Below are 24,196 nucleotides of genomic sequence, written 5' to 3'. Positions count from 1 at the left end.
TCGTTCTCACTAGAGCGACTCGATCTCGCGTGCCAAAAAGCTGGCTTGAACGCTCAAAGAGTATTACGCTCCTGCAGCTAAATGCCCTTCAACAGCTCGCAATCTTCCGTGAATGCCTTCTCAACACACCTACCCCCCAAATGGATCTTGTAGTAATCTAAATACTGTCTGCTGTAACAATCCAAGAGATATCAGTTGTTTCTAGACCGCTCTCCTTCCAACCTCATTGAAATCATAATGGGACGAATCTACTGCGGTGCTTCTGGAGTATCGTCATCAGTGAGTGCAGGTACGAGAGACTGATCCAAAGACATGCTATTCGATATTAGTCTCTCCATATCTGCCTGTTCACGGTTTATACGCTCTAGAACCTCCTCGGCTCGCTGCCTGAATCTTGATCTCGATCCCAAGTTGTCTGCTGAGGCAGGCTGTTGATCTGACGATGTCGCAGGATATGTGCTTACCAGGGATGATGAGATTTCTTCATTGCTGCTTGAAATCCTGGCGGGCGGTTCAGCGGTTGGGCTGTTGCCGGAGTGGCTCGAGAGGGAAGGAAGTAACCGTCCAGGTGCTTGTGTCTCGTTGTTGCGTTCCCTTGTGCTAACATAATCGGCCGACCATATACTAATTCCTGAGCCTATAGCCCTTCGATCAGGGAACTCGCGAGCCGATCGCAAGTCAGGAAACGCTGGATCAGCAAGGTGAGGAATTGCGATTGGTGGTGGCCGCCCAGTTGACAAATCATCCTGTGCTTCACGTGGAAAGTGATTTGGAGCGGGTCGACGCACTACAGTCGTACGCTCTCTAGAGGCATCTGCTGCTTGCAGGTGCCGACCTAGTTGGTCTTGGACCTCACGGAGACGATCCAACAACAAGCTCTGTTCCTGTTGAAGGTCACGAATAGCGCGTTCAGTCGGTGTAAGCTCAGGCTGTGGATTGATGACTCTCGGACGGCCATGGAAATCAGGAAGCCATATAGGGTCATGGTTTCCATTAGCTGTCGTATGTTGAGAACTTGATGCTGAACGTCGTACGGTCTGTGGAGGATCTGCGTCTCTGTTGTTCAGATCTGGTTCCAGTAGTAGAGAGCGGCGCTGTGCGATTGCACGTGCTGCGAGAGTGGCTCGAGACTCACGTGGTTGTACTGATTGTGTGTTCACTGTCGGTGTTGGCGTCCCGGAGGCTCCCAGCGGCGTCGATGGTGTCCCAGAAGGGCCACCAACATTGGAAACGTGGTCCGACGTGTCTGAGTTCGCCCGTCCATTGTCAAGTTGCGAATTTCTGGGAGATTCATTAACCCGCAATGCATCAGTCATAATTTCACTAGCCTGCTGACGGCGAATAGCTCCCCCGTGAGGGAGACTTGATGTCCTTTGGAGAAGACTATCCGCGTCTTCTTGAGCTGGAGGGTCGTTTCTCACATGCTCCAAGGCAACAGTGCGAGGACGCCGGTCTACACGGATGGGTTCGCCCTGCAGTGTTCGACGATTAGTGATATACTGCTGCGGAGTGACAGCCAGGGCTTGTTCAGCACGCTCCTGTTGCTCCACTCCCACCAAACGTCGTTGAATGCCATCATTGACCTGCCTGCGGCGATCGCTATTAGATGGTCGTGTAATAGCAGCTGCTTCTTCGCGGTGGCCGAATGGTTCGTGATCAGGAGAAGATATGGGATGCAATTGGTCACGACCTATCACTGGCAGTTCGACGTTCTGAGGCGGCGCCGTACGCCCAAATCGTGGGTCTGGCTCTGAATGTAGGTGTACGAAGTCAGCGTATGTCTCATATGCAGTTCGCACAGGCATACTTACCATACAGTTCGTGTCGACAGTTCGGGCAAGTACCTCGCTTATGACCCGTACGCGGCGCGCTCTGATCGAACCAACTCTGTACACAGACTGTATGAAACATGTGACCACAAGCCTGGAACTTGACCACATCATCTGAGAGAGGTTCCAGACATATTGTACATTCGGCATCATTGGCAACAGGCTCCGCTGTAGTGTCGACAGCTGTCACCCCTGTCATATAGAACTCAGGTTGGGATCGAAGAGAGGGCATGTTGCTCCGAGGCCGACCAGACTGGGCTGGCTGTTGAGTTGAGTTTAGCGGCGCGACTTGACCAAAGGCTGGTAGCCAAGGACGCTGCAGGTCTATATCCAGCAGTCTAGCTCGTTCTGGACGAAGTACATCTTGTTGCTGTTGTTCGCTCACACGCATGATTCGATCCATGTGCCGTTGGTGCTGTTGGACTCGCCGATGCGGTACAATGATTCCATGTCGCACTCTTGCATCTTCAGGACGCTGCTCTGAGGGTTGCGGCAACGTCTCCGTTTGAGGGCCCTGGTCAGCACTTCCGCGGACATCGTTCGACAACCGTTCTCTGTTAACGAGCACGTGTCCGCTTCCTGGACCATCCGCCAGCCTGATAGTTTGCAGCGAGGCGTTTTGATTAAGGTCGTTTGCAGAAGCCGTCCTCCGAGGTTGGGCTGGCTCGCGCGATTGAGTCCCATCTTGAGAGTGCGAATCAATTCGGTCTGGTGGCTGGCTTGGCGACGACATAGTTACGATCAAGCTGAATTAATTCGAATCGAAAGTGGAGTGTGGTGTATTGTCAGTGTTTGGCGAGAAAAACAACAGTTACGGAGAATTGATGGTGCTGCAAATTCAAGTGAGAGATAGTCGCGTACCGCGTTGTGGTACAAACGCGCCAAGCGACAAATCAAAGAAATGGAAAGTAAGGGAAAGCTTGAGATGCAAGGCGTAGATTGCAAGAGTTGCCTAGCCATAGCACTCGCTAGTTCTATGATGTCAGCTATGTCTTTGCCTATTGTAGACGTCAAAAGAGTGAGCGAAACATACCGTTGTGCGGTCATCATCTCACCATCTACCTTCCATCACCCATACCATGTTGTCTCGATGAACGTTGCAGCTTAAGATATTCATAACTAGTATATTTGCATACTCACAAGACCCGAAAATGAAACTCATGTTCCCATGCCCTGAACGCCATTGAATGCATCCTCCTTCGTATCGATTTTTCTCCTTAATCCCAGCTCTTCTTTTCCACAGACGGTGTACCGAGCACACCAACGCCATCGCCTCTTCTCCTCCTCTTACCCAGAACTTCACTTCCCCAATCAAACATCTGCCATGCCCAGCTTCCAGCTACCATAACGCCACTCACTACGTTGACCAGCCTGACAATCAACCTCCAGAAGCCTCCCGACTCTTCTACCACGGCCAGCATAATCGGCTCGATATCGAATTTAACGAACACACCGGGTACGTAGGTCTCTGGTACTTTGTGAGACTGTGAAGTAACAGCGTATTGGTTGGTCTTGATGGCGTGCGTGGTGTGGAAGATGTTCGAGGCAGGGTGGTCCTGTGTGGACGTGATTGCTTGGAGGAGAGGAATCATCGAAGCGTCGTCGGTGTAGATGGTGGGCACGATAGAGATGTAGTACTGAAACTTGTAGAACTTATCATCCGGTGTTGGTGTTACAGCGATAGTGGAGTCGAGGGGGTTGACGAGAGAGGGATAGTACGGGCCAAAAGACATTTCGCGGATGATATGAGAGAAGTTGAATGCTGTTGAACATTAGTGGCAGTGTCTTCGCGAGCCGTAACTCCTTGTACTCACAGGAATGGTCCAGATGTTCTCCAAACTCCATGTATCCATGGCCTCTCGCCGTGATGTGGAAGTCACCTTGGACCTTGTTTCCGATCAGACTTCCGTAGATACGGCAACTGTCAGTCTGACCGCGCACCCGGGGTGTCTTGCTGAACTTCCTCTTTCGCGCCTTGCCCAACTGCTCGTGGACATCCCAAAGCTCTTCCCATCCAGGTGCCTGCTTGCCGCTTTCTTTGCCCAATTCGTGCGTTCCACTCTCAATGTTCTTGCCAGTCCATTGCGACCATGATGTTGGATCCTTGCGCAGGAGTTCGCCGGCGAGGGTGCGGTCACCAGCAGCGTCTTGCATGTTGACGTGAAGATCAGCGCAGCGCATGGCTACTATCACGTCGAGGTTCAGTTGCATGTCGTGGGATACGCCCTTCTCGACGGCGAACGACTGCGAGGTTGTGCCAGCGAACCAGCGCGATATCTCGGACCAGGAGAGGTAGATGCATGTCAATATAAGCGTTACTGTCCATGCGGAGGAGTTGCGACCTTGGACGAGGTATGTCTTTTTGGTTTTCGCTGTAGATAAGCGTCAGCCGTGAGGTGATATTTAGTACGAAGCATGTTGTCGCGTGGGCCTGAGAGGTCGCATCACTACATGTATCTACATATCGAGACCGTGATGACTCTCGTTGGTCTGGTCCTCTTCCTGCGATCAGTGTGCGAGAGAACACTTACGGAATGCATCGAAACTTGATACGATTCCACCCTTTGCTGGCCCAAACGGGTCCTCCTCGTGCCCATGGTCGCCGTAGCCGTTCATGGTGGGCACTCAAATGTGCAATCGTGGTACTGCAGACCCAATGTCGGTTCAGTGGACTGTTAGGTAGAGGAAAGAAGCGTAGATGGATTAATGAATGACATTGACAGTTGGGGCTAATGCCGCGTCGCGAAAGGCCACCTTTGGGTGCTGCAACGGCCCGTGTCCGTGCCCGCGGAAGAGGCCCGATTTGGAAAACCCCGCCACGTGCTGGTTTCACCCCTCGAGTTTGTCGCATTCAATACTAACCATCAACTAAGCTTGCAAATCATTATGTGTTCATTAATTATACTTCGCTAATCTATGATAAATTCATCGCTATGGGAAATCCATCTCTCAAGCGGTAGTGTCTCCCAAGGCGCTGAACTTGCTGTCCCCGCCCTGGGCCAGGTCTTTATTTTCAACCCCAGCACTGGCTGCAGTCCTCTTGGAGAGGTCGAGCTCTGCCTGCCTAGCAGGGTCGTCTTTTGTACCGATCTCACCAAACTTGGTGTTGCCGCTCATGTTGGGATCTTCCGTCAAGTTGGCGCCCTTGGGCCGAAGGACGCTTGGGTCGACATTCTTTCCAGCAGCAAGACCGGTTGGTGCTATGCCAGCCGCACCTCCTGATGAAGCACCGCTCAGACCCTTGCCTGAGCTCATGATCTTCTCCTCATTCCATCCTTCTTGTGCATCGCGCGCCTCGGCGTTAACAGCGGCATCGAGCTTGGTGGCGTTGGTAGTGTCGGTGGTGTTCGTGGTAGTTGATGAGGATGGCTGCTTGCTTGCTGCAGCCTTAGGGTTGCCCTCGCCAAAGGAGCCAGAGTTCTTCAGAGACTCGCCTGCTAGAGAGTCTGAGGTTACGGTGCCAACACCCTCATTGATAGGGATCTTGGATGCGGGGTCGGTGGTGACCTGAGAGTAGAGAGTCAGTGAGAGTTTCACGGATTTTATAACATGTCACATGAGGTCATGATAAGACCGCAAGGCACAGCATGAAAGCACAAGGGGCAGTGCATACCTTCTGTCCGTGCGAAGCCGACATATTGATGCGATTATAGTTTCTTGAGAGATGGTCGTTGAAATTGAGTGTCGTTCAATCGATTGAAATGAAGAAATTATATTGGTTTGAGTGATGTGGAATAGTTTGGTACCGTGCAAGCCGTCGTATGTATACCTTCAGCCCTCACGCCCCAGTGTACTTGCGTCATGACCTCGTCACATTGAAACATCCCACCTTGCTTCAGCCCTACCAAAACGACCCCGCTCTGGTCGAACGGCCGTAGATCGGAAACCGGCAGAGAATCCACCGTTCGTGTACTAGAATTGGGCATGCATGCATACTGCGGCTGAGATGGCGTCAGGAACGGGTGCTACTCGGCAACGCGCTGCTGCTACGTGTGATGCACGCGAGCACTTGTCATGATCTCGTGTATCTGGCGTCAACATCACATAAAACACACGGGATGCTGGGATTAATCAACACACTCGTCATTCTCACAACATCATAGTACGCACATGTCGAAATGTTGACTTGTTGATTCATTTCATTCATTGATTATCGTAAGACTGCTCTTGCAGTCCAGCTACTAAGCGCAGTGATAGTAGCCATCGTAATCGTGAAAACGCCCATTATGCTTCGGGTATCTTATTACTCCTCCTCGTACAGTACTCTACTGCTTGCCGCTGGGGTCGTTCTTCTGGGGGTATCCGTAATCCTTGCCAGTTGTGTCGGCAAGACCAGAGTGGTCCTTCGCCTCACGAGAGACAGCATCGTTGGGAATGCCGCCAAGTCCATCCTTAGCCTCACGTCCGGCAACACCACCAGCTCCGACAGCGGGGTCGCGGATGGCACCACCACCTGATGAGAAAGAAGCTTCTTGGCGACCGGAGCCAACGTTTACGGTGCTAGCATCGGCGGAGTTGAAGTCTGAGGCGACGGGGGGCTGCTCGGGGAGAGGGAGGTTGGACTGAGCCTCGTTGACAGCTTGGGTGTTACCCTTCATGTCGGTGGTGGTGTTGGAGTAGCCTTGCTGAGAAGAAACCATTTTGAATGTGTTTGTGCTGTATGTATGTCAGTGTGTGAAAAACAGATGCGTGCATGCTGGTGAGTTTCGAGTGTCGCGCCGAAAATGACAACTTCGAACCTCTCCACCACACCATTCGGTGGAATTAAACTTACGTTGTTGGTATGAAGAGGGAGTTGAAGTCGTAGAGAATTTAGATTTGGTGTTGAAAATGTGATAGAAGTTGTGGTTGTGATACTGAAAAGAAATGAATGTTCAGGCGCGTTGGACTTTTATTATGGTAGCGGGGAACTGAAGCCCCACCGGTGACGTCGAGTTGATGTAATTCTCCATCGAAGATTCACGTCAAACTCTGACCAGGCCCTTCTCACATCATCGCAGATCGGGTATGCTTCTGCAAATCTAGTTAGCGCCGTCTATGCTTCGGAACGAGCGAGCCGCAAAGTGTCGCGTGTGGTGTTGGCCGAGTGGAGGCGTACCAGGTACAGTATCCGTGCACTCAATGCCCGCCGTCGGTCAATGCCCGGGCAACAACACAACAGCTTCATGAGTGTTGCAGCTGTAACGCCTTAACAAATTGTAATAATATTGCGCAAAAGTGGATTTATACTATATAATAGCCTGCGAAGACTTTGCGCTAGTCTAAATCTTTTTTTAGGCGGCGGATTATACGCGTTCTGGTGGTTTTAGGTGGAACTGGCTGTGCGACTACCTGGGCTTCCCTAGACACTGTACTATCCTTAACACGCTTTTAACGCTTTGCAGCTGGCGTATAGGATTGTAAAGCCTTGCGCTTACCCTTTTGGGAAAGTTTTATAAGCTTCTTAGTGTTGTTAATAAGCTGCTGGTGTTGTTTCTTAGCCTGTTTTGCAGCGTCCTCTACTAGCTTCTCCTCCTGACGTTTCTTACGCTCTACACGCTTCGCGGCTTTAAGTTGAGCTTCACAATCGCGTGCTGCCTTGTTAATCTCGGCTTGCTGGGCTTTTTGAAGCTTTTCAAGCTCGGCTTGTTGTTGTTGTGCTGCCCGACGATCCTGAGCTTGTTGCATCCTTTTAGGTGACCATATAACAGCTCCCCCGTTATACTTGTTATCCTCATCAAGCTAGAGGGTGTACGAAGTCTTGGGACGGCTCTCTTTGATGGATAGAGCCCTCCTAAGGCCTTGTACCTCGTCGTGAAGGATCTGATTTTGAGCTGAGATGTGGCACAAGCTTCGTTGAAGCTTCTTAACGTCCTTACTGCCCTGATCCTTCACCTTACGGCGTACGATTGACTTGAGCTTGAGCTAATCGCTCCTTGATAGTACTAAGTTGCTGCTCTTAGAATCTGAAGCTTCCTTGGCAAACTTCTAGAGTATAACGTCTGGGTTAGGTGGGTATACTCCGGTGGCTTTAAACGACCTCTAGATGAGTTGAGGTTTAAATACAGACGTCTAGGAGCTCTAGAAGAGCGGGAAGAAGTCTCCTTTAGTTAAATTAAGCAACCCCTGGCTGTCTTAGAGAAATTCTTGCAGCTAAGTTGAGTAAGCGTCTGCTAGGGGTTTAAACATACAAACGTTAAGCAGTTGAAGAGTATGAGTAGCGTGAGGAGGTAGTACAGCTAACAGGATCTTGTGCTTATAGCAATACTTAATAAACTCTATAGTTACATAGGATCTATAGCTGTTAAGGAGTAGTGTCACGGTAACCACTGTGGTTCCCTTGACACCAAACGCGCTACAGAATCTGGGTGCTCGGCTAAGCACCCGGATTCTGCTGATTGGCTAGCTGAGCTAAGCGCTACGCGCACGGCCCCTCGTCAATAACTTTTCACCGCCTGTACATGCTAGTTCTGTTTCCTTACGCAACGTCTTGTATTACACTAGATATCGTACGTAGCTACAGTTAACGCTTCTAGCAAGCTCTTAAACCACGTGCTCGTAGCGTCTTGTGACATAGCGAGAGATTAGATAATTGTCGTGTTGGTGGAGGAACTGGGTAACCTAGCTTTCTAAAACGTCTTTTCTAGCCAAACTAGAAGCAAAGCGTTGTATTATGAGCCTTAACGGTAGCAAACGTTGTTTAGTAAGCGTCTTGCAGTAGTTTCTGAGTTTGATTTTAGTTTGTGGGTGTAGGGATTGATAGGGAAGCCCGCGCAGGCTAGTTACGCCTTAGTGTCTTCGAGCGAGCGTACGTCGATTAATATTGTATCGTCGCGCAACTTCTGTATACGTAAAATGATCTCCTGGCTCGCGCGATTCGATTTCTTCAATCGCTTCTTGAATCGGATCTATATTGGTGGAGTTGTGACGCGTTGAAGGTTTGTTATTGTGGTGGGGTGGCGGGCATTGACCGACGGCGGGCATTGAGTGCACGGATACTGTAGTGTCTCAGGCCTAAGCGACACCAACCTTGGTCAGAACTTCACAACCCTTGTAATGAACGACGACGACGACATCAATCGGCAACCTTGGAAGGATTAAAGTGATTATATATCGCAATTGCAGACAGAGACCCATTGTCAACACAACCATAGCTTAAGCGCAACACGGAGATTTCGATCCAATGAAAAGCCTCAAATTCATAAACCAAACAGGCTCGAGAATGAAAGTAGAGTAGAAGAGAAGTGAGGAGAGTGAAGTTTGGAGCCCCATCTTAAGTTGTTGAATTTCCAAGGATCAACGGCCTGCCCGAGTTTCAAGGATGTTCAGGGTTGTGCGGGTATTCTTCGGCTTGGAAGTATTGTCGAACGTCAGGAAGGCCCTGGTAACGGTCGCTGCTTATGGGATCGAGGCCCAGTTACGCAGAAACCAGTCCTGGAAGCGAGTTACTTGAATGTCTGGGTAAACAGCGTTGAGATAGGCGGGCACCACGAAATCGTAGCGCCCCTCTGCTGTCGCAAGGAGTGGTGCGAGCCGCCTTTGTCCAGCGGTGTCTCCTCCCAATTGAGCCATTGTCATCTGGTACTCAAGGTCTATGTCGTCCGTCAGCATCTGAGTGTGCGTCTGTACAAGGCTGTTTACTTACTCGCGGGGGCTTGGTAATCGATGCTAACCCAGGGTCTGTCTAACAATATCTTAGCAAACCGTCTCTTCGGGCAAGGATGGACTATACTTACTTCTACACGCCCTGATGGTTTCGACCAAAGCATGAACAGTCATGCGCTCACCACACATGCTCATCTCAGAAGGCCATGTAGGCATATCGAGGGCACGAACCACGAATTGTGCCACATCGTACGCAGAGGTTAAGCATATCGATGAGAGATTGTTGGCTGCGTCGTAAATTGGCGCCATGGAAGTCATCTGCCGGGGGTCGGCAATGAACTCCCCCTCGTTACCATACCCGCTGTTGACCCCGAGGCGATGAGATATCATCCCATTCACAGAGAAGCGCTCGTATAGTATGCCACAAACGAAAACCGTATACTGCATATGGCTGCGATAATGATGCAACAAAGCCAAAGCTGAGTTGCGTCCCCGATCGAGCAACGCATTCTGGCCTCGCAAACCTGGCTGGCCTTCAAATTCTGCAGGTGCAAAGCGGCGTACCCTGCACTGTACAGCCGCTTCTATGAGGCGGAGCTGTGGATTGCCCATGACAGTTGAGATGACTGTGTCGACGCCCATTAACGCGTGTTGTAGCGAAGCGGGGTTATTGTAATCCACAGCTTGACAGTTATAGCCGGACGCTATGAGGCTTGTTTGATGCTGATGAGTATCAGTGCGGCTCCTTGTAGTCAAAATATAGTGTATCATTCCCTGAGGCACTTACAGTCCGTGATAGGATAACCAGCTGGTGGCTCGTCGAGTTATTGATCTCCTGGGCGATCAAGAGTGCTAGGCCAGAGGTACCTGCAAACGTAAGAAGGATGTCTGCACGAGTGGTGTTCTTGCTTTTCGAACGGATGCCTTACCTGCTATTGCGACGCGCATATTGCTGGACATTGCTTCCCCAATCTTTGTTCAGTCGAATGAATATTTTGGGGGATGTGGACTTATGACTTCAACTCTGTAACTTCTGTCCCACAGAGCTCAGACGTAAGTCGGGCTTCAATATTGTGCCCATCAACACCCTCATTGTTATGATATAGAGGCCCGTGACTCACAAGGGTGGCACTGGAACAGTGAAGACGGTGAATGAGACGCACAGATCATAGCAGCCGGCCTGAAATGTTCCAATAATGCTGAAAAGCGGCGTTCATTGGGACATCGCTTACAAGGTAGACGTATGTGGAAGTGACGTTACCAATGAACATGTTTTGGAGCGTAAAGTAACAGACGGAAAGCCTGTTGTGTCAAGGAATCTCCTCAAGCCCAGTCTAGTGCTAACATGGTGGGAGAACGACTGCCACCGTCTTCTGTAACGTTCAAGGATGTTCGGAGGTAGGCGTGGCGAGATATGGTGAAGGGCTGAGGGCGGAATTCTTAGCCTCTTAGGACCAGTTGCCTATTTCCAACGCCTCTTCCGCTAGAACGCTGGTCGCCAGCCGATATAAAGGGGCCGATTCGCTGGTCTGGTGTGTATGAACGTTTCATGGCTCGTGGCTGAACATGTGATACAGTGGAAGAGATGGCACACTTGTTACGGACGTGGGACAAATGCCGGAAAGAGAGGAATAGAGGCCTAAGCTCTGCGTCTCGCCAAAGGATCAGAGATGAAATCGATGAAAGAAAGCTCTGGCCTCGACGAATGAAAGCCAGACAGGCATTGAGACCGTGCGTAATGATGTCCTGCGATCATGCAACTAGGAAGTGAGCCCCAGCCAATTGAGGTCCTAGCTTAACGTTCAGTCATGACCCACGTCCCAGTAGTTGAGAGACGGATCGTATCGTACGAAGGAATCCAAAGTCCCGGAATTGTTGCAGCGGAAGCGGAATCTACCTATGAAAGTGGGCCCGTAGGGCTAGCCCTACACAACGATGCGACCGTATCTCTAGCCAAACTGCAGTTTCTCGGTTGTGAAGGCCTCGTGCGAGGTCCTCGGTGTAGTAGCTCGGCTACACGAATGAGAATCTAGCGGCTGGGTAGTGTTGCTCTACAAGGCCATCCAGACCGACAAACCGTTGGTGGCTAGAATCTAGGTAGGGGAAGCCTCCACCAATCGTTCATTGTAGAAGAGGGCCAGGAGGCAGCGGGGAGTTGCCGAGATAGGGAAATGGGGCCAAAACCGGTGAGGCTCAATGGTTGCATAACGCCACAGGAACCAGGTTAAATCTTCATCGCTAAAGGCGCGAGCATTGGATCTCCAGAAGTGCCATACACATCACGTGGATGTATGATAGTAAGCTGTCTGACGAATGCTTTCTGTCGACTTCGGTCCGAGCGAAGCAGTTTACTCATCGCCCTAGGTGCAGACATCGTTGGCATGTATTGTTCAAGGCAGAAAGGGGCCGATAAGTCTTTACGCAAGAGAATTGTGTCTAAGTTACGGATAACGCCGACTCTTACACTAAAACCTTCTGCCTTGTATCGACATCTTCACCGGTGGAGGTGGGGTAACAGGAAAATCGAACAATGAGCGTGGGATTAGACAGAAGTGTATGCAGAAGGTCAGATGCTAAGAAGGACAAGGGAGTACGTGCATCTGCGGGAATAGAGATGGAACGGCAGTTTAGTATTGTACAGTGCATCTTACGGTGAGGGTTGTCGCCAAGGTCGTTAGACTGCAGGCCGGACCTAGATAATTGTTGGATAGCGTGTCGCTGCCTAGATCGTAACCGCAATGATGCGTAGATGGCATCGGAGGTTCCCGATGATAGAGAATTTGTGTGGAGCGTCGATGTGACTGGAATCGTGAGGTGTTTGACTCGTGTTTCGCGGGCACGATCACAAGTGTTAGCACGTCACGTGCCGACGTGTTTCACCGCGTTCTTTTTGAGCACTAGCTGCCTCGGCCAAACGCGCTTGCAAATAGAGCAATTCATCTCATCACGTCTCGTTCACGTGTGCATCTCGCGTAGGAGTAGACGACCTCCGAAGAGGGACCACAATCTACAGCATACGGATGCAACAGCAGGAGGACTATGCTGTGTAACTGATCGTGCCCATACGCGATCCTCGGGCGCGCTCTAAAATAGGGCTGAGAAGACTGGAAAAGCAAAATTTCATAATTGTCGTCCCGCATTCGCGTAGTTCTGCGCAAGGCGCGCCGATGAACCATGAGAAAGACGAACCCGCTCAGAGGATGCACGCGTCCGGATGAGATGCGCTTGGATTGGACATAATTGAGCGTGTTGTTTCTTCAGCCTCAGCATGCTCGTGCATACGTGACGATCTGCAGTATGGATAAAGGCAGATATGAGGCTGGTGTGATTGTGTGCACAGACGACGAGTTCAGGCAAGTGGTATGCACGACATAGGCAAGCGCCCGGCTCGGACCAATCTGATACGTACGCGACTGAAGACGCGCCTCGCACACTACTTTCCTGCCACCATATTGAACGCGTTGTGCTTCCTACTATAATATTCATTCGCATGGTAGACCTTCTTTAATATCACCAAGTTCAATTCCCGACATTCGTTGTTGTCATCTCATCATGTCCGCCTCATCGCCCCTGCCATCGTTCTCGTCACCTGCGTCATCGCGTCTTCCCACTGCTAGACGCGCCAGTTTTAGTGGTCAATTGGCCTTTCTTGTGCATTCGCAGGAAACCGTCGCGAACCACATGCCACCGGATGTTGACAACAAGGCTCTTGCTCGCCAGAAGAGAAGACGCACCAGGTATGCTTCTATCTCATTCAAGTTCTGCCCTTCCATCGCATCCGTGTCGACCCATGTTCAACGCGTTGGTTCGTGCTCAACCTACCATCGGGAACTACTTCGGCCTACCCCGCGGGCAAGCGACACTCCAACACCCCATCAGCGCTGACCACGACATCTTGCAGCAAGGAAGACGAGGACGTCCTAAAATCCGAATACCTCAGGAATCCGAAGCCAGACAAGGCGGCACGTCTCGAAATTGTCCGAAAAGTCGCGCTTGGCGAGAAGGAAGTTCAGGTAAGGCGCCAATATTGCTCCACGTCACGAGTGTGCGCGCCCCTGCTAACATCGCGTCCTAGATTTGGTTTCAAAGTAAGTACTACCGTCTGCTCTACGCGTCGCTGCTGCTTGCTTTTCATCCGCCTTCTATTGGATCGCGCCGATATGTCGCGTGTGGCTTAATGGACGCATGATTTTCGAAACACGTTCTGATCACGCTCTGCTTTAGATAAACGCCAAAACGACCGCCGTCGCTCACGGCCCCTCGAACCATCTTCCACGGCATCGCTGATGTCTTCTTCTTCCACCATGTCGGACCCGCTCACCGAGGACGAGACGGTAGCCATAGCGCACAATATCGATAACGCGCCGGAGCCGAAAGAGTCGGACGAGTGCCCCAAGTCCGACCCACCAGAGCAGCCTGCAACACCAGAACTTACTTCAGACGAAACCATCCCAGAACCGCGCACCATCGACACTGCCATTTCCGCGCTCGATCCAGGAAGCTCCAATGAAGCAGTCGTAGAACCATCGACCGAAGCCCAAAGTACAGAAAATGCATCTGCTGAAGTAAGCAACTCGCAACAGACTGCACCATCCTCACAGGGCACCGCACAACAACGCACATCATGGATATCCAACCGTCGCAGCGCGTCATTCGTCCGATATCTCGAAGACTACACGCCCGAAGTCATCACCTTTCCGAACCCTCCGCAGCCTTCTGTGTCGCCCGACAATGCGACAAAGACCCCTTCCCGACCACTAAAGCGCAAGCATTCCTTTGTACGAATATCAACCAATGAGGACGGCACAGCACGCATCGTCACCGATCTTGACAAAACCCCATCACCCCCTAAATCAAAGAAGACGCCTTCTTCCTTCTCTCGTGCTGCTGCTGGCCTGCGACGGAGCTACAGCGCAGCTGGACTGAACGATCGCCTAGCCGCTGCTGCCCGAGGTGAGCCAAGCCCAAAGGTACCTAGGACAGCATCGAACATAGGAAGGAGTCGAGACTCGCGCGCGTGGGAGTTCTGGTGTGACCCAGAGAGTCGGTCAACAACCAGCTTGATAACACGTGCGGAGCAAGAAGAGAGTGGCAGTGCGGCTGACGCGATTGGCATACTACGCGCGAACCGAAGAATATTAGCACAGAACCAAGCTCGCCAAAACAGTAGCCCCTTGATGGCACGTCACAGCTCACACAAAGTGCAGGGCAGCCCACTCGTTAAAAAGTCCCGTGGTGCTATGCAACGCGCTTCGACCATCAATGGCCGCTTTTCTAATAACGACTATGCCGATTACAAGAAGGATGGCGAGAGCACTGAGTCGGACGAGTTCCCACAAACAGAAAGCGACAAGGAGAACTGGGAGCCTGACGCGCCCAAGTCTGTGCGACGCGATCGCCAGGTCGCCACTACACCTCCTGCTTCCCGTGCAGCTCGTCGGATACTGGGAGAGAACACAGACCTGATGTCACAGACCTCAAGTATCGGTGCAATGCTAGCCAAGGACAAGCAAAAAGGCGGTAAGGGTGTCGTCGACCCAGAGCAAGACGATGAACTGCGGCAGTTTATGCACGGTGACGATGCGAGTGGTCGTTCAAGTATAAACTCTGCAGAAGAGGCGGGATGTGTAGAGGGCCTGCTCAAGCTGAGCCAGGGTCAATGGAGATGATCAGAGTACCTTGGTGTAGCGAATGGCCGCACACATTTCTAACGCAGTTGATGACGGGTTGGCGCAATATCGGTTTCTGGTTCTTTTATCTCCATTGCATTTCAGCGCCACGGCGTTTGTATTGACATGGTCTAGATTAGGGAAAGAGCCTATCATAATGGCAAAGGTGTTTGGGGGTAAAGCTGTCTAGTGTTGCATGTCAACAAGTCAGTATCTTTTGTCAAGCTTCCGCAAGGTCAAGCAACCTTCTGAAATAGAAGCCATATCATTCTTCAGCTCTTGTTCTTCCGTGTTGTGCTTCTTCAGCGTCCAGTATTTGCAGTCAAGTTGGGTGTGGCGCACAAAATGCATCCCTAACCACCATAGCATGGTCAGCCATCTTGGTGCACACGTGCAGTGTTGATGCCATGTCTTGACACTAAGCTTTAACAGAAACCCCCTTCCACGACTAAGTTAAGTCATTACTGAAGTGTCATAGTTGCAACGAAAGCGCGTGTTGGAGAATTTACTAGTTAAGGAACTCTATAGGCCGAAAGCAAGGTCTATGATACGAACGGTGCATACAGTGCGCAGCAGGAAGACCAAAAGGACTAGAGCAAACAGAAAGCAACAACGACTAACAAGAGGCAGACGAGACAGATGCGACGCAGTCACAGATCGTAAGGAGATAAGGGAAATCTACAAAAGAAGCGATAACGAAGAAGAATGGTCGGCAGCTGTGAATCAGCAGTTTTCGTAATCCACCAGCAAACGCATCTCACCCGTTGCTGTTTCGGACCTACATCCAGTACATAGTCCCCTTGAGATGGTCATACTTAGCCTTGGAGTTCGGTCTGAAGCCTGAATTAGCGAGGTTATGGATGGGCGTGTTCCATCTAGTTTCAACGACTGGCCAGATGTAGTCTCTCATTTGCTGCAAAACCTGTTCCCCATCGGCCTTGTCTTCTTGTATCTCTGCTGGCGTCTTCTTGTGGTTTCCAGTGCGCTGAGGACGATTGCGTCGAGCTTCTACATCAGCTTCGACCTGCTGGCGATAGGTCTCGTAGGCGTTGCGTTTAGTGTTGCTGGGGTTGAACCATTCGCGCAAGTAGCAGCGACCCCGCTCCACAAGTCTATCCGCATAATAAGCAGGAGATGCGTAAGACACGCCTGTGGTAGCCCGGACGTATGTATGGCATAGGTTGTGGGTAAGGTCCTCCAGATGAGATATCTCGATGCCCATTTCATTATGTAAAACGAAGTAGTGGGACGATCGCGCAGTCCCCTTGATGGCCTTGTGGGATTGAAGATAGAAGTCTGTGTAGTATGGTGACGTTATGGGGCTTTCCACAAGAAGTCCAGGTTTACAGTTGCCGTTTCCACGCATCTCGTCATCTTTTTGACGGGGGAAGAAACGAGTATTGTGCCGCTTGGTGACGATGACCGCAGTTGTCTTGAATTCGGGAACATGCTTCTTGAACTGTTTGGCTACTCCGATGAACGCATTCTTGGTAGTTGAGAGCTCTTTGGTGATAACTTCGTCGTACTGAGCATCGCTCACACCGTCTCTATAATAGAGGACATTCTCGGGGAAGCGCCGGTGGAGTTGACACCACTCTGATAACCCTTCAATCAGCATGTCCCCGAGACAAGGGATGATCTGTTTAATCAGCAGCTAGCAGAGAAGCTTTGGATTTATGTTTCGTTGAACTTACCTCTTGTTTCGCACTTTGCAACCGCATGTTGCCGCGAAACCTTCCGCCATTGGCCTCCAGAGAGCTGACAATAGCCGCGATCGAAGGCGTACCCTGTAACGCTCCGCTTCCTGGATGAGTGACGTCTGCACCAATTACAATGGTGTTTTTCAGCTGCTCTTCCACGCCTTGCGCTGAGTGATTGATTCCAGCCATCTTCAGATTCGCTTTCATAGCAACATTGGCCATGTATTGTCCGGGGGCAGAGTCGTTGCTCCAATTGAGATTCTTTGGTCTCATCTTATCTTCAGTGACGCAGATCGACTGCAAGATAAAGAAAGTATCTGTAAGAAACTTGAAGCTGGAATAAAGATGCTGATCCTTCGTCTTCAGGAATAATACCACGATGTCGGGTACATCTTCTCGATTTTTTCCCAGGTGACTTTCGAGCATCATTTTTAGGGTGGATTCGGTGTCATCTGATAAAGATAGTACCTCATCGGCCCTTTCAGAGGTTCGTGAAACACCAGTCTCTCTCACTTTTCGATCGAAGTTACGGGTCAACGCCCTCACTGACTCACCATTTCGGTCGACACCTTGTCCAGTGATCAAGAGCCATTCCAGGGATTTGGCATTGCCTCTGAAGAATTGGGTCTCTTTGAGATCCCATCTTCCAGTGTTTTCGTTAACGGTCTTGGTAACAGTTGTCGACGAGTACATAATTGTGGCAGGGTTGAGATGAACGAATGGTATCTGGAGCATTCTAGAATCGAGGCTTATCGGATGGCAGTTTTCCTAGACATCTGTTAGTGTATACAAGTCACGGTAAAAATAGATCATTATACTAGCTGGCCAGTTGTAGTTATCGGGATGTGTCGGAGTCCTTCTTGTTCGATTCGAGATCTTATCTCCCGGGGTTCTCGGCATGCGTTTCGGTGGAAATCGTTTGCAACAAAGTCAGGAATGATCTTCGCATATATCCGATGTGGAAGGATACGTAGATGTTCAGGGGCGAACCATGTAGGTCTACCAGCGGTACCAACATTAACCGCAGGCAAGCCAGGATGTTGCAACACTCGAGCATACTCTGTGACATACGTTAGTAATGTTCTGGAAGATTGAGGGTCTAAGTTACGTCTCTGCTGGTATTCTTGGACTGTAGGTTGAACTGATTGACCCGCAATGATATTGCCATAGACATCCTTGTGTTCCCACAAAAAGATTTGCTCGCTACATGCCTTACCAAAACAACACTAGATAACATGCCCTGAATTGTGGGACCACCAGGCGGCTGAGGGCTCGGGACAGGAGTGATAGGAGTGGACGAAGGACCAGAAGAAGCCGAAGGAGGAGCGGGTGCAGTTTTAACAGAAACAGTGTAGTTTGACATTTGTGGCTGCGGGAATCCAATCGAGAAATTCGTCGCGTTGTCATCTTGAGGATACATAGAAAGCTGTTTTTTTATGAATACATGCAATTGCAGCATCTCCCTCACCCTCACCAGCATTGAAGATCTCATTTGAGAGCGAAGTTTGGTCGTTCTCCGCAGGCTTTGTAGTAGGACAGTCCATTAGGGAATGGTTATTCTTCTTCGTTTTGGTTCCGCCTGCTTTGCACCAGATGCATTTGGAATGCTTGAAGTCGACGTCGATCCTGCGTGCGAAATCAGCGCCGAGTTCGTCTCGTGCTGTGTCCAGACTCATGTTCGGAATCTCAAACATGGTTGCGGTGTTGACAAAGTAGCATGAAGAATTGTAAATGAAGAAGGGTATCAGAAGGAAGTGTTGCGAAGTCTTGAGACTGTGTCCCTGTTTTGAGTAGTCAGGTAGAGTCTCAGTTATGCTCGCTGGTGTCTCAGTCAACAGTGGTCTGCGACAGCCTCATATACACATTGTCTGGCGACTCGTTGGTTGCTCATACTGTAGAACAAGCTGACACAATCATGTTTGGGCCACAACTTTTGAACAACAATGAACACTCCTACCTAAGTTGTGGTGTATCATCGTGACGTAAACCTAGCAAGCTGGTGCTTGAGGCCAGTAAATCGATTCACTTCGCAATCTTACAATTAGTGATGGCCCAGCAATGGACATCCCCCCGTTTGGGAGCGTAACTCACCTTGGCGTTGAGAGATCGCTTGGCAACATGGCGTGTGAGAAACTACGTGAGATGAATAAGGAGTTATTGCAAGTCCAGTATAATGAGACTCCACAACAGGTTGGAAGCAAGAGAAGCAGTTGACACTAGAGAATTAGCGCCGCAGAACGGCCCACGATTTCAGAATCTCACAACATGGAGGAATCAGTTCAGTTCGCTTGCGCTATAAACAGATCGCTAGCCAGCCCACCCCCAGCTTCGGATAGAAAGATCTACAATGTGTACAATCCATGTTGTACAAGACCAAAAAGATGTCTCCAAAGAGACCACTCGTCGGAATGGTCCAGAAATTAGAAGATTACAAGGCGATAAAAGTGACATTAAGTTGTATAGATGGGAAAACCGGGTATATGCAGGAAGAGCCAGAGCAGGTAGTGTGTGGAGTGCATGCAAGTCGTTCAGGTATGGGAGTGAGCAGGAGAAACGCAAGCGGGGGTAGGCGTCTAGTACTACTTGGCGCCTGGTGGTAGCTTGACGTTGTTGGAAAGCCAGGCCTGGTGAATGTTAGTTGATGAAGCTCACGTGGCTTTGAGGAGATTCAAACGTACCAGTCCCTCGAAGATACCCTCTCCTGTTGTCGCGCAGCTGGGCTCGACCTTCCATACGTGGTCTTTGGCGATCTTGTCTAATTGCAGACGGTCTGAGACTTCCTTTGGTCGCATAGCTGTGGGAAGTTAGCGCAATGTCCTCGTTGGCTGACTGTGGTATGTACGCACCTCCGCTGAGATCCTGCTTGTTCGCGAATACCAACAGCAGCGCATCCTTCATTTCTCTATCTTGGATAATCCTTGTGAGTTCCGTCTTGGCCTCGTCGATACGGGCGCGGTCATTGGAGTCGATGACGAAGATGAGACCCTGGGTACCTGTGGTCGCAGTCAGCACACGGATCGATCTGAAGACACGGTAGAGGGTCGGATAAGGCAGGGAGGCCATGCGCGGTGCAGTCGCGTGCACACATGTCAACTCGCCTACCCGGAACGGTGCCCCCACGCGCCAACATACCAGAGAAGTAGTGTCTCCATAGCGGACGGATCTTGTCCTGGCCACCGACATCCCATACGTTGAACTTGGTGTTCTTGTATGTGACGGTCTCGACGTTGAAGCCGACGGTGGGGATGGTGGTTACGTCTTGGTCGAGCTTGAGCTTGTATAGGATAGCTGTGCGAGTTAGCGATGATGGGTGCGATGGCACGTAACGGTGGCAGCATACTGGTCTTTCCAGCGGCGTCGAGACCCAGCATCAACAGGCGCATCTCCTTGGATCCGAAGACCTTGGCCATCATCTTGGATATCGAGGCTCCCATGATGTCGGCTATTCGCTATACTTTGCTGGGATGGGCGTCTAAGGTTCCAACACTTGCGGGTCGTCGTGGAGAGAGTAGGCGGTACGTCGGCGATAGCGAGCTGTAGCTAGTGCGCGATTAGGTGCGGATGATAGGAGTCGGCCGTGTGATGGAGGTGAGGTGAGGTGAGGCTGGTGAGGTTTGTGGGAGAAGAATGTCAAGATGTGCAAGGACGGCAAGGAGAATATCAGTAGCGACTCGGGTCAGGGTCTCGCGTGGGCGCTGGCGTTGTTCTTGAAATGAGGTTTCAAGCTGCTCAGGAGTGAAACCGCAGCAGGCGCGTTGCAGATCCCAGTACAAAAATGTCTGTGCGCGCCCAACGGCTCGATCGTGACGGGTTCATCCTACACGCCAACCACACCACCACCTCTCCTGGTTTTGCCAGACGGAAAAGGGGCGGCACATCTACAGCCTTTGATTGCGAATCTTGGGTTAGATGAAGCAAAGGGACTCCGCATGCCTTACTCGCTGCGTCGGCATGCGTGCAAGCTGCAGGAAATCTGCAGCTAGACATATAGTTTCCTCCAGGGCTCCATGCGGTGTGACTTTGCCGCCGCCGTTCGAATCGCAAAATGCCGGTACACGCAGCCATGCAGGTACGCGGCGCTACTCCTGAGACTGATGAAGCCGTGGGGTCCTCGCCGTTTGCGTCCAACATTGCAGTCGTTCGCCATGCACATTGCCTGCACCGGCCTTTAGTCTCTTCAGTAACCGAGTCAATATCGTCAAGGCCTGAATAGTCGGGCGAAGTAACCCGATATGCCAAGTTTCCTACCTGCTACCACTTGTCCCTCACATCGTCATGGCCTGCCATGCACATCTTCCGTCGTGTTCCACACAATTGCCCAAGCATTACTGAACCCCGTTTGATGTCGGCCCGCGTCCCAATCTTCGGCTACAAGACATGTACAGAGTCGACGCAAATTTGATACCAAAAATCATGACGTGTTACACGTGCGGGAGAAGGGTCCAAAGAAGCATATCAACCGAGCCTGAGGGATTACTGAATCGGGGACGAACCCTGACGCCAAGCCCAAAGGAAATACGAAAAGCACTACGCTCAGCCGGAAAGAACGGTACTACTGAAAAGGAAGGTGATGGCAAGTCTCAGATGATACCTAAGCTGTTTAGTCCTATTTGTGGAATACACCATCTTCCCTTGGACTACTCAATATTTATTTTTTCGTGGGTTATAGTCTCCACTCAGCTATCTCTACGTGTACCTCTACTACTCTACAGCTGTCTACGCCCAATTGATGCATGCAACAACCCCATCATATTGTGAAAACCTCTAAAATCCATCATCGATACCCCTGCTCTTCTCTGCCTGCCGCCTCTCATTGTTGACCGTCCACCACCACTCATGTATCTCCTGACTACACTTCCCTGCCTCCTCATCCCACGGCTTCGGACTTAAGATGTAGTGCACATTCTTGACCTCTTCGTCCCTCCAGATCGCATCATGCACACCTTTTGACCGCAACGTCTTCAGCGCATTGTAGGTATAGGGTAGCGCGACCCATCGGCCGTTGAACAGGTCGCCAAGCAGCGATTGGTCGGCGAAATCGTAGTTTCCCGATGTCTCGTTGGAGAGCTGCTCGAGGATCAAGTTGTAGGTAGCGAGTGAGGGATTTACGACTTGGAGGCCGCCGTTGGGCATACGCAGACCGGCTGTTGAGGGCGCGCCAGTTTTCTGGGCAGCATCGGGGTTGGAGTGTTGGGATGTAAACGCGCAGTTCTCGGGGATCCTGAAACTGCGTCAGTAGTGTCGCGTGCATGTGTTGGTTGGAGAGACATACCAGTCCTTGGGGTAATGTGGCTTCTTGAGCGGATTGCACACGCAGGCATGGCTTGCGGCAAACACCCTGTCGCCCTTGCCACCCATACTCGGTGCATCCAACTCCAAGTCCATCAGCTCATCCATATTCTTCAGCACCAACATGTCGCTGTCTAGCTGCACCACCCTGTCATACTCCTCCAGCGAGAAGGGCGTCAACTTGCTCCAGCAATCGTAGAATCGCGGGTCGTTGCTGAAGTCTTTTGACACCTTTGGTAGCAAGTACTTAACATGCTGCTTTGGTATGCCGCGCTCATCAAGCGCCTTGTGGCCTTCTTCAGGAAAGGTGTCCGTGTAGAGAGCGATGAGGGGGTACTTCGAGCCGTGCTTCTTGAGCGCATAGTCGAGTGTGAGGAGGCCGGTGAGATATGCTGTGTTGGTAATAAGAGTTGTCCATACTGCACTGACATTAGCATCTGCTCTCCAAACGCGCCCAGCCAAACTTCTGCTGTACCTTTCTTCGACTTTACACCCGCCGGCTCCGTAGTCGCGCTTGAAGTTGCCTGCATGTTGCTTGTATGTAAATCACTCGAGTTGCACGCCAACAAGCTATCACGCAAGATGTGCAGTCAGTAAAAGCCGCAGTGTATTAGTTGGAGAATCAAGTCGCGCCATCTTCGGTCGCATATTATGGCGTTTGTCAATAGAGGGGTCGAGAAAGAGCCGCTAATCTATGAATGAACGATCGTACCAATCTGGACCCTGGAAAAAGCCACTAAAACGTCTTCGGAGGTCCGAATGTGCGTGCGCCGATCGCTCGTCCCTGTCAACATCGTCACCACATGCGATCGCGGACGCTATCACGTTTCCGATATGCACGTTTGACTGACCACTGCTGACTATTCCTGCGAAACTGATGGCTTGGTTGATTTCCCAACTCATCTCCATCGTTTGTATTGCTATCATCCCATGTCGTGTTGAATGCTTTTTCTTGGGCTAGAGGCATGATTCCGATATTGCATTGGAGAACAGCGACGCGACAATGGCTACCTCGGCCCTGAACCTGAAATCCGGCGACTCGAAGCCCGCGTCCACGGCGCTGATAGCTACGTCTGATGAGTCCAACAAGTCACCCAAGCACTATCGCGGCTTTGTCGCCGGTGTCTTCAGTGGCATTGCGAAGTTGTCTGGTAAAAATGCCCTTCCCAAGATATATCCCAAACATAGCTAACAAAACTAGTGGGTCACCCATTCGATACTGTAAAAGTCCGCCTACAAACGACCGAGAAATCGCATTTCCGGGGTCCGGTAGACTGTCTCATGCAGACGTTGAGGAAGGAGGGGTTTGCGGGGCTGTACAAGGGTGCTACACCGCCGCTGGTGGGATGGATGTTCATGGACTCGATGTAGGTCAATCCTCGTCTCCAGACGGCAGTCATATATTCTTATGCTAACACTGCAAAGCATGTTAGGATCTCTCAGCGTATACCGTCGCGTCCTCAACGATCGAGTCTTCAATCCCCCCTCACATCTCCGACTTGGTGAACAGCAGAGTAAGCTGCCCGTATACGGTCATGCATTAGCAGGGACCATGGCGGGATGGACAGTCTCCTTCGTTGCAGCGCCGGTCGAGCACATAAAAGCGCGCCTGCAAGTGCAATACGCAGCCGATAAGAGCGCACGCCTGTACTCCGGACCGATCGACTGCCTCAAGAAGATATACACTGGTCATGGAGTAAGAGGAGTATACCACGGTCTCAGTGCAACGCTCCTGTTCCGCACATTCTTCTGCTTCTGGTGGGGAACCTATGACCTCTTCACACGGCAGCTACAACAACATACCTCGCTCTCCGCACCAGCCGTGAATTTCTGGGCAGGAGGTTTATCAGCGCAGATATTTTGGTTGACCAGTTATCCAAGCGACGTAATCAAGCAGCGCATCATGACCGACCCGCTTGCACAGAGGAGATTCCCAAGATGGCGGGACGCCGCGAAAGCGGTCTATAGGGAGCAAGGCTGGAAGGGATATTGGCGGGGATTCGTGCCATGTTTTCTGAGAGCAATTCCGGCGAAAGCCATGGGATTGGTAGCGTTCGAGGGAGTCATGAGGAGTCTGCCAGAATAAAGTTAGGCATTCTTAGGCTTCTGTTCCTTCATGTTTTGG

The 24,196-nt window shown here is 51.0% G+C and overlaps 12 protein-coding genes across 12 annotated transcripts; 2 read left to right on the top strand and 10 right to left on the bottom strand.

Annotated features, from left to right (window-relative positions):
* Positions 1 to 248: 248 nt before the first annotated feature.
* Positions 249 to 2,562, bottom strand: AA0111_g5877 (hypothetical protein; the record flags this gene model as incomplete). Its single annotated transcript, XM_028652037.1, has 2 exons — positions 249 to 1,750; positions 1,812 to 2,562. 2 exons carry the CDS (start codon positions 2,560 to 2,562, stop codon positions 249 to 251), a joined length of 2,253 nt encoding a protein of 750 aa, XP_028506480.1.
* A 484-nt stretch (positions 2,563 to 3,046) lies between these two features.
* Positions 3,047 to 4,445, bottom strand: AA0111_g5876 (hypothetical protein; the record flags this gene model as incomplete). Its single annotated transcript, XM_028652036.1, has 3 exons — positions 3,047 to 3,591; positions 3,644 to 4,201; positions 4,361 to 4,445. The coding sequence occupies 3 exons, from the start codon at positions 4,443 to 4,445 to the stop codon at positions 3,047 to 3,049; spliced, it is 1,188 nt and encodes a 395-aa protein (XP_028506479.1).
* A 333-nt stretch (positions 4,446 to 4,778) lies between these two features.
* On the bottom strand, positions 4,779 to 5,466 carry AA0111_g5875 (hypothetical protein; the record flags this gene model as incomplete). Its single annotated transcript, XM_028652035.1, has 2 exons — positions 4,779 to 5,336; positions 5,443 to 5,466. 2 exons carry the CDS (start codon positions 5,464 to 5,466, stop codon positions 4,779 to 4,781), a joined length of 582 nt encoding a protein of 193 aa, XP_028506478.1.
* Positions 5,467 to 6,094: 628 nt separating this feature from the next.
* Positions 6,095 to 6,469, bottom strand: AA0111_g5874 (hypothetical protein; the record flags this gene model as incomplete). The annotated part of the gene is made up of 1 exon (XM_028652034.1): positions 6,095 to 6,469. The coding sequence occupies one exon, from the start codon at positions 6,467 to 6,469 to the stop codon at positions 6,095 to 6,097; it is 375 nt and encodes a 124-aa protein (XP_028506477.1).
* Positions 6,470 to 7,199: 730 nt separating this feature from the next.
* On the bottom strand, positions 7,200 to 7,496 carry AA0111_g5873 (hypothetical protein; the record flags this gene model as incomplete). Its single annotated transcript, XM_028652033.1, has 1 exon — positions 7,200 to 7,496. The coding sequence occupies one exon, from the start codon at positions 7,494 to 7,496 to the stop codon at positions 7,200 to 7,202; it is 297 nt and encodes a 98-aa protein (XP_028506476.1).
* A 1,710-nt stretch (positions 7,497 to 9,206) lies between these two features.
* AA0111_g5872 (hypothetical protein) lies at positions 9,207 to 10,361 on the bottom strand (the record flags this gene model as incomplete). The annotated part of the gene is made up of 5 exons (XM_028652032.1): positions 9,207 to 9,400; positions 9,454 to 9,492; positions 9,545 to 10,136; positions 10,201 to 10,280; positions 10,343 to 10,361. The coding sequence occupies 5 exons, from the start codon at positions 10,359 to 10,361 to the stop codon at positions 9,207 to 9,209; spliced, it is 924 nt and encodes a 307-aa protein (XP_028506475.1).
* A 2,604-nt stretch (positions 10,362 to 12,965) lies between these two features.
* Positions 12,966 to 15,082, top strand: AA0111_g5871 (hypothetical protein; the record flags this gene model as incomplete). The annotated part of the gene is made up of 4 exons (XM_028652031.1): positions 12,966 to 13,150; positions 13,315 to 13,426; positions 13,489 to 13,501; positions 13,638 to 15,082. 4 exons carry the CDS (start codon positions 12,966 to 12,968, stop codon positions 15,080 to 15,082), a joined length of 1,755 nt encoding a protein of 584 aa, XP_028506474.1.
* A 778-nt stretch (positions 15,083 to 15,860) lies between these two features.
* AA0111_g5870 (hypothetical protein) lies at positions 15,861 to 17,475 on the bottom strand (the record flags this gene model as incomplete). Its single annotated transcript, XM_028652030.1, has 2 exons — positions 15,861 to 16,721; positions 16,777 to 17,475. 2 exons carry the CDS (start codon positions 17,473 to 17,475, stop codon positions 15,861 to 15,863), a joined length of 1,560 nt encoding a protein of 519 aa, XP_028506473.1.
* A 710-nt stretch (positions 17,476 to 18,185) lies between these two features.
* AA0111_g5869 (hypothetical protein) lies at positions 18,186 to 18,476 on the bottom strand (the record flags this gene model as incomplete). Its single annotated transcript, XM_028652028.1, has 1 exon — positions 18,186 to 18,476. The coding sequence occupies one exon, from the start codon at positions 18,474 to 18,476 to the stop codon at positions 18,186 to 18,188; it is 291 nt and encodes a 96-aa protein (XP_028506628.1).
* Positions 18,477 to 19,361: 885 nt separating this feature from the next.
* AA0111_g5868 (hypothetical protein) lies at positions 19,362 to 20,216 on the bottom strand (the record flags this gene model as incomplete). Its single annotated transcript, XM_028652027.1, has 5 exons — positions 19,362 to 19,406; positions 19,461 to 19,576; positions 19,629 to 19,775; positions 19,915 to 20,070; positions 20,123 to 20,216. 5 exons carry the CDS (start codon positions 20,214 to 20,216, stop codon positions 19,362 to 19,364), a joined length of 558 nt encoding a protein of 185 aa, XP_028506629.1.
* Positions 20,217 to 21,546: 1,330 nt separating this feature from the next.
* Positions 21,547 to 22,601, bottom strand: AA0111_g5867 (hypothetical protein; the record flags this gene model as incomplete). The annotated part of the gene is made up of 3 exons (XM_028652026.1): positions 21,547 to 22,003; positions 22,055 to 22,490; positions 22,547 to 22,601. 3 exons carry the CDS (start codon positions 22,599 to 22,601, stop codon positions 21,547 to 21,549), a joined length of 948 nt encoding a protein of 315 aa, XP_028506630.1.
* A 473-nt stretch (positions 22,602 to 23,074) lies between these two features.
* Positions 23,075 to 24,157, top strand: AA0111_g5866 (hypothetical protein; the record flags this gene model as incomplete). Its single annotated transcript, XM_028652025.1, has 3 exons — positions 23,075 to 23,222; positions 23,273 to 23,438; positions 23,497 to 24,157. 3 exons carry the CDS (start codon positions 23,075 to 23,077, stop codon positions 24,155 to 24,157), a joined length of 975 nt encoding a protein of 324 aa, XP_028506631.1.
* Positions 24,158 to 24,196: the final 39 nt, after the last annotated feature.

Source organism: Alternaria arborescens (genome assembly GCF_004154835.1).
Source record: "Alternaria arborescens strain FERA 675 chromosome Unknown contig_12, whole genome shotgun sequence".
In the NCBI taxonomy this organism is placed as follows: domain Eukaryota; kingdom Fungi; phylum Ascomycota; class Dothideomycetes; order Pleosporales; family Pleosporaceae; genus Alternaria; species Alternaria arborescens.
Note: the sequence above shows the minus strand (reverse complement) of the source record. Positions and strands in the feature narration are given on the sequence as shown.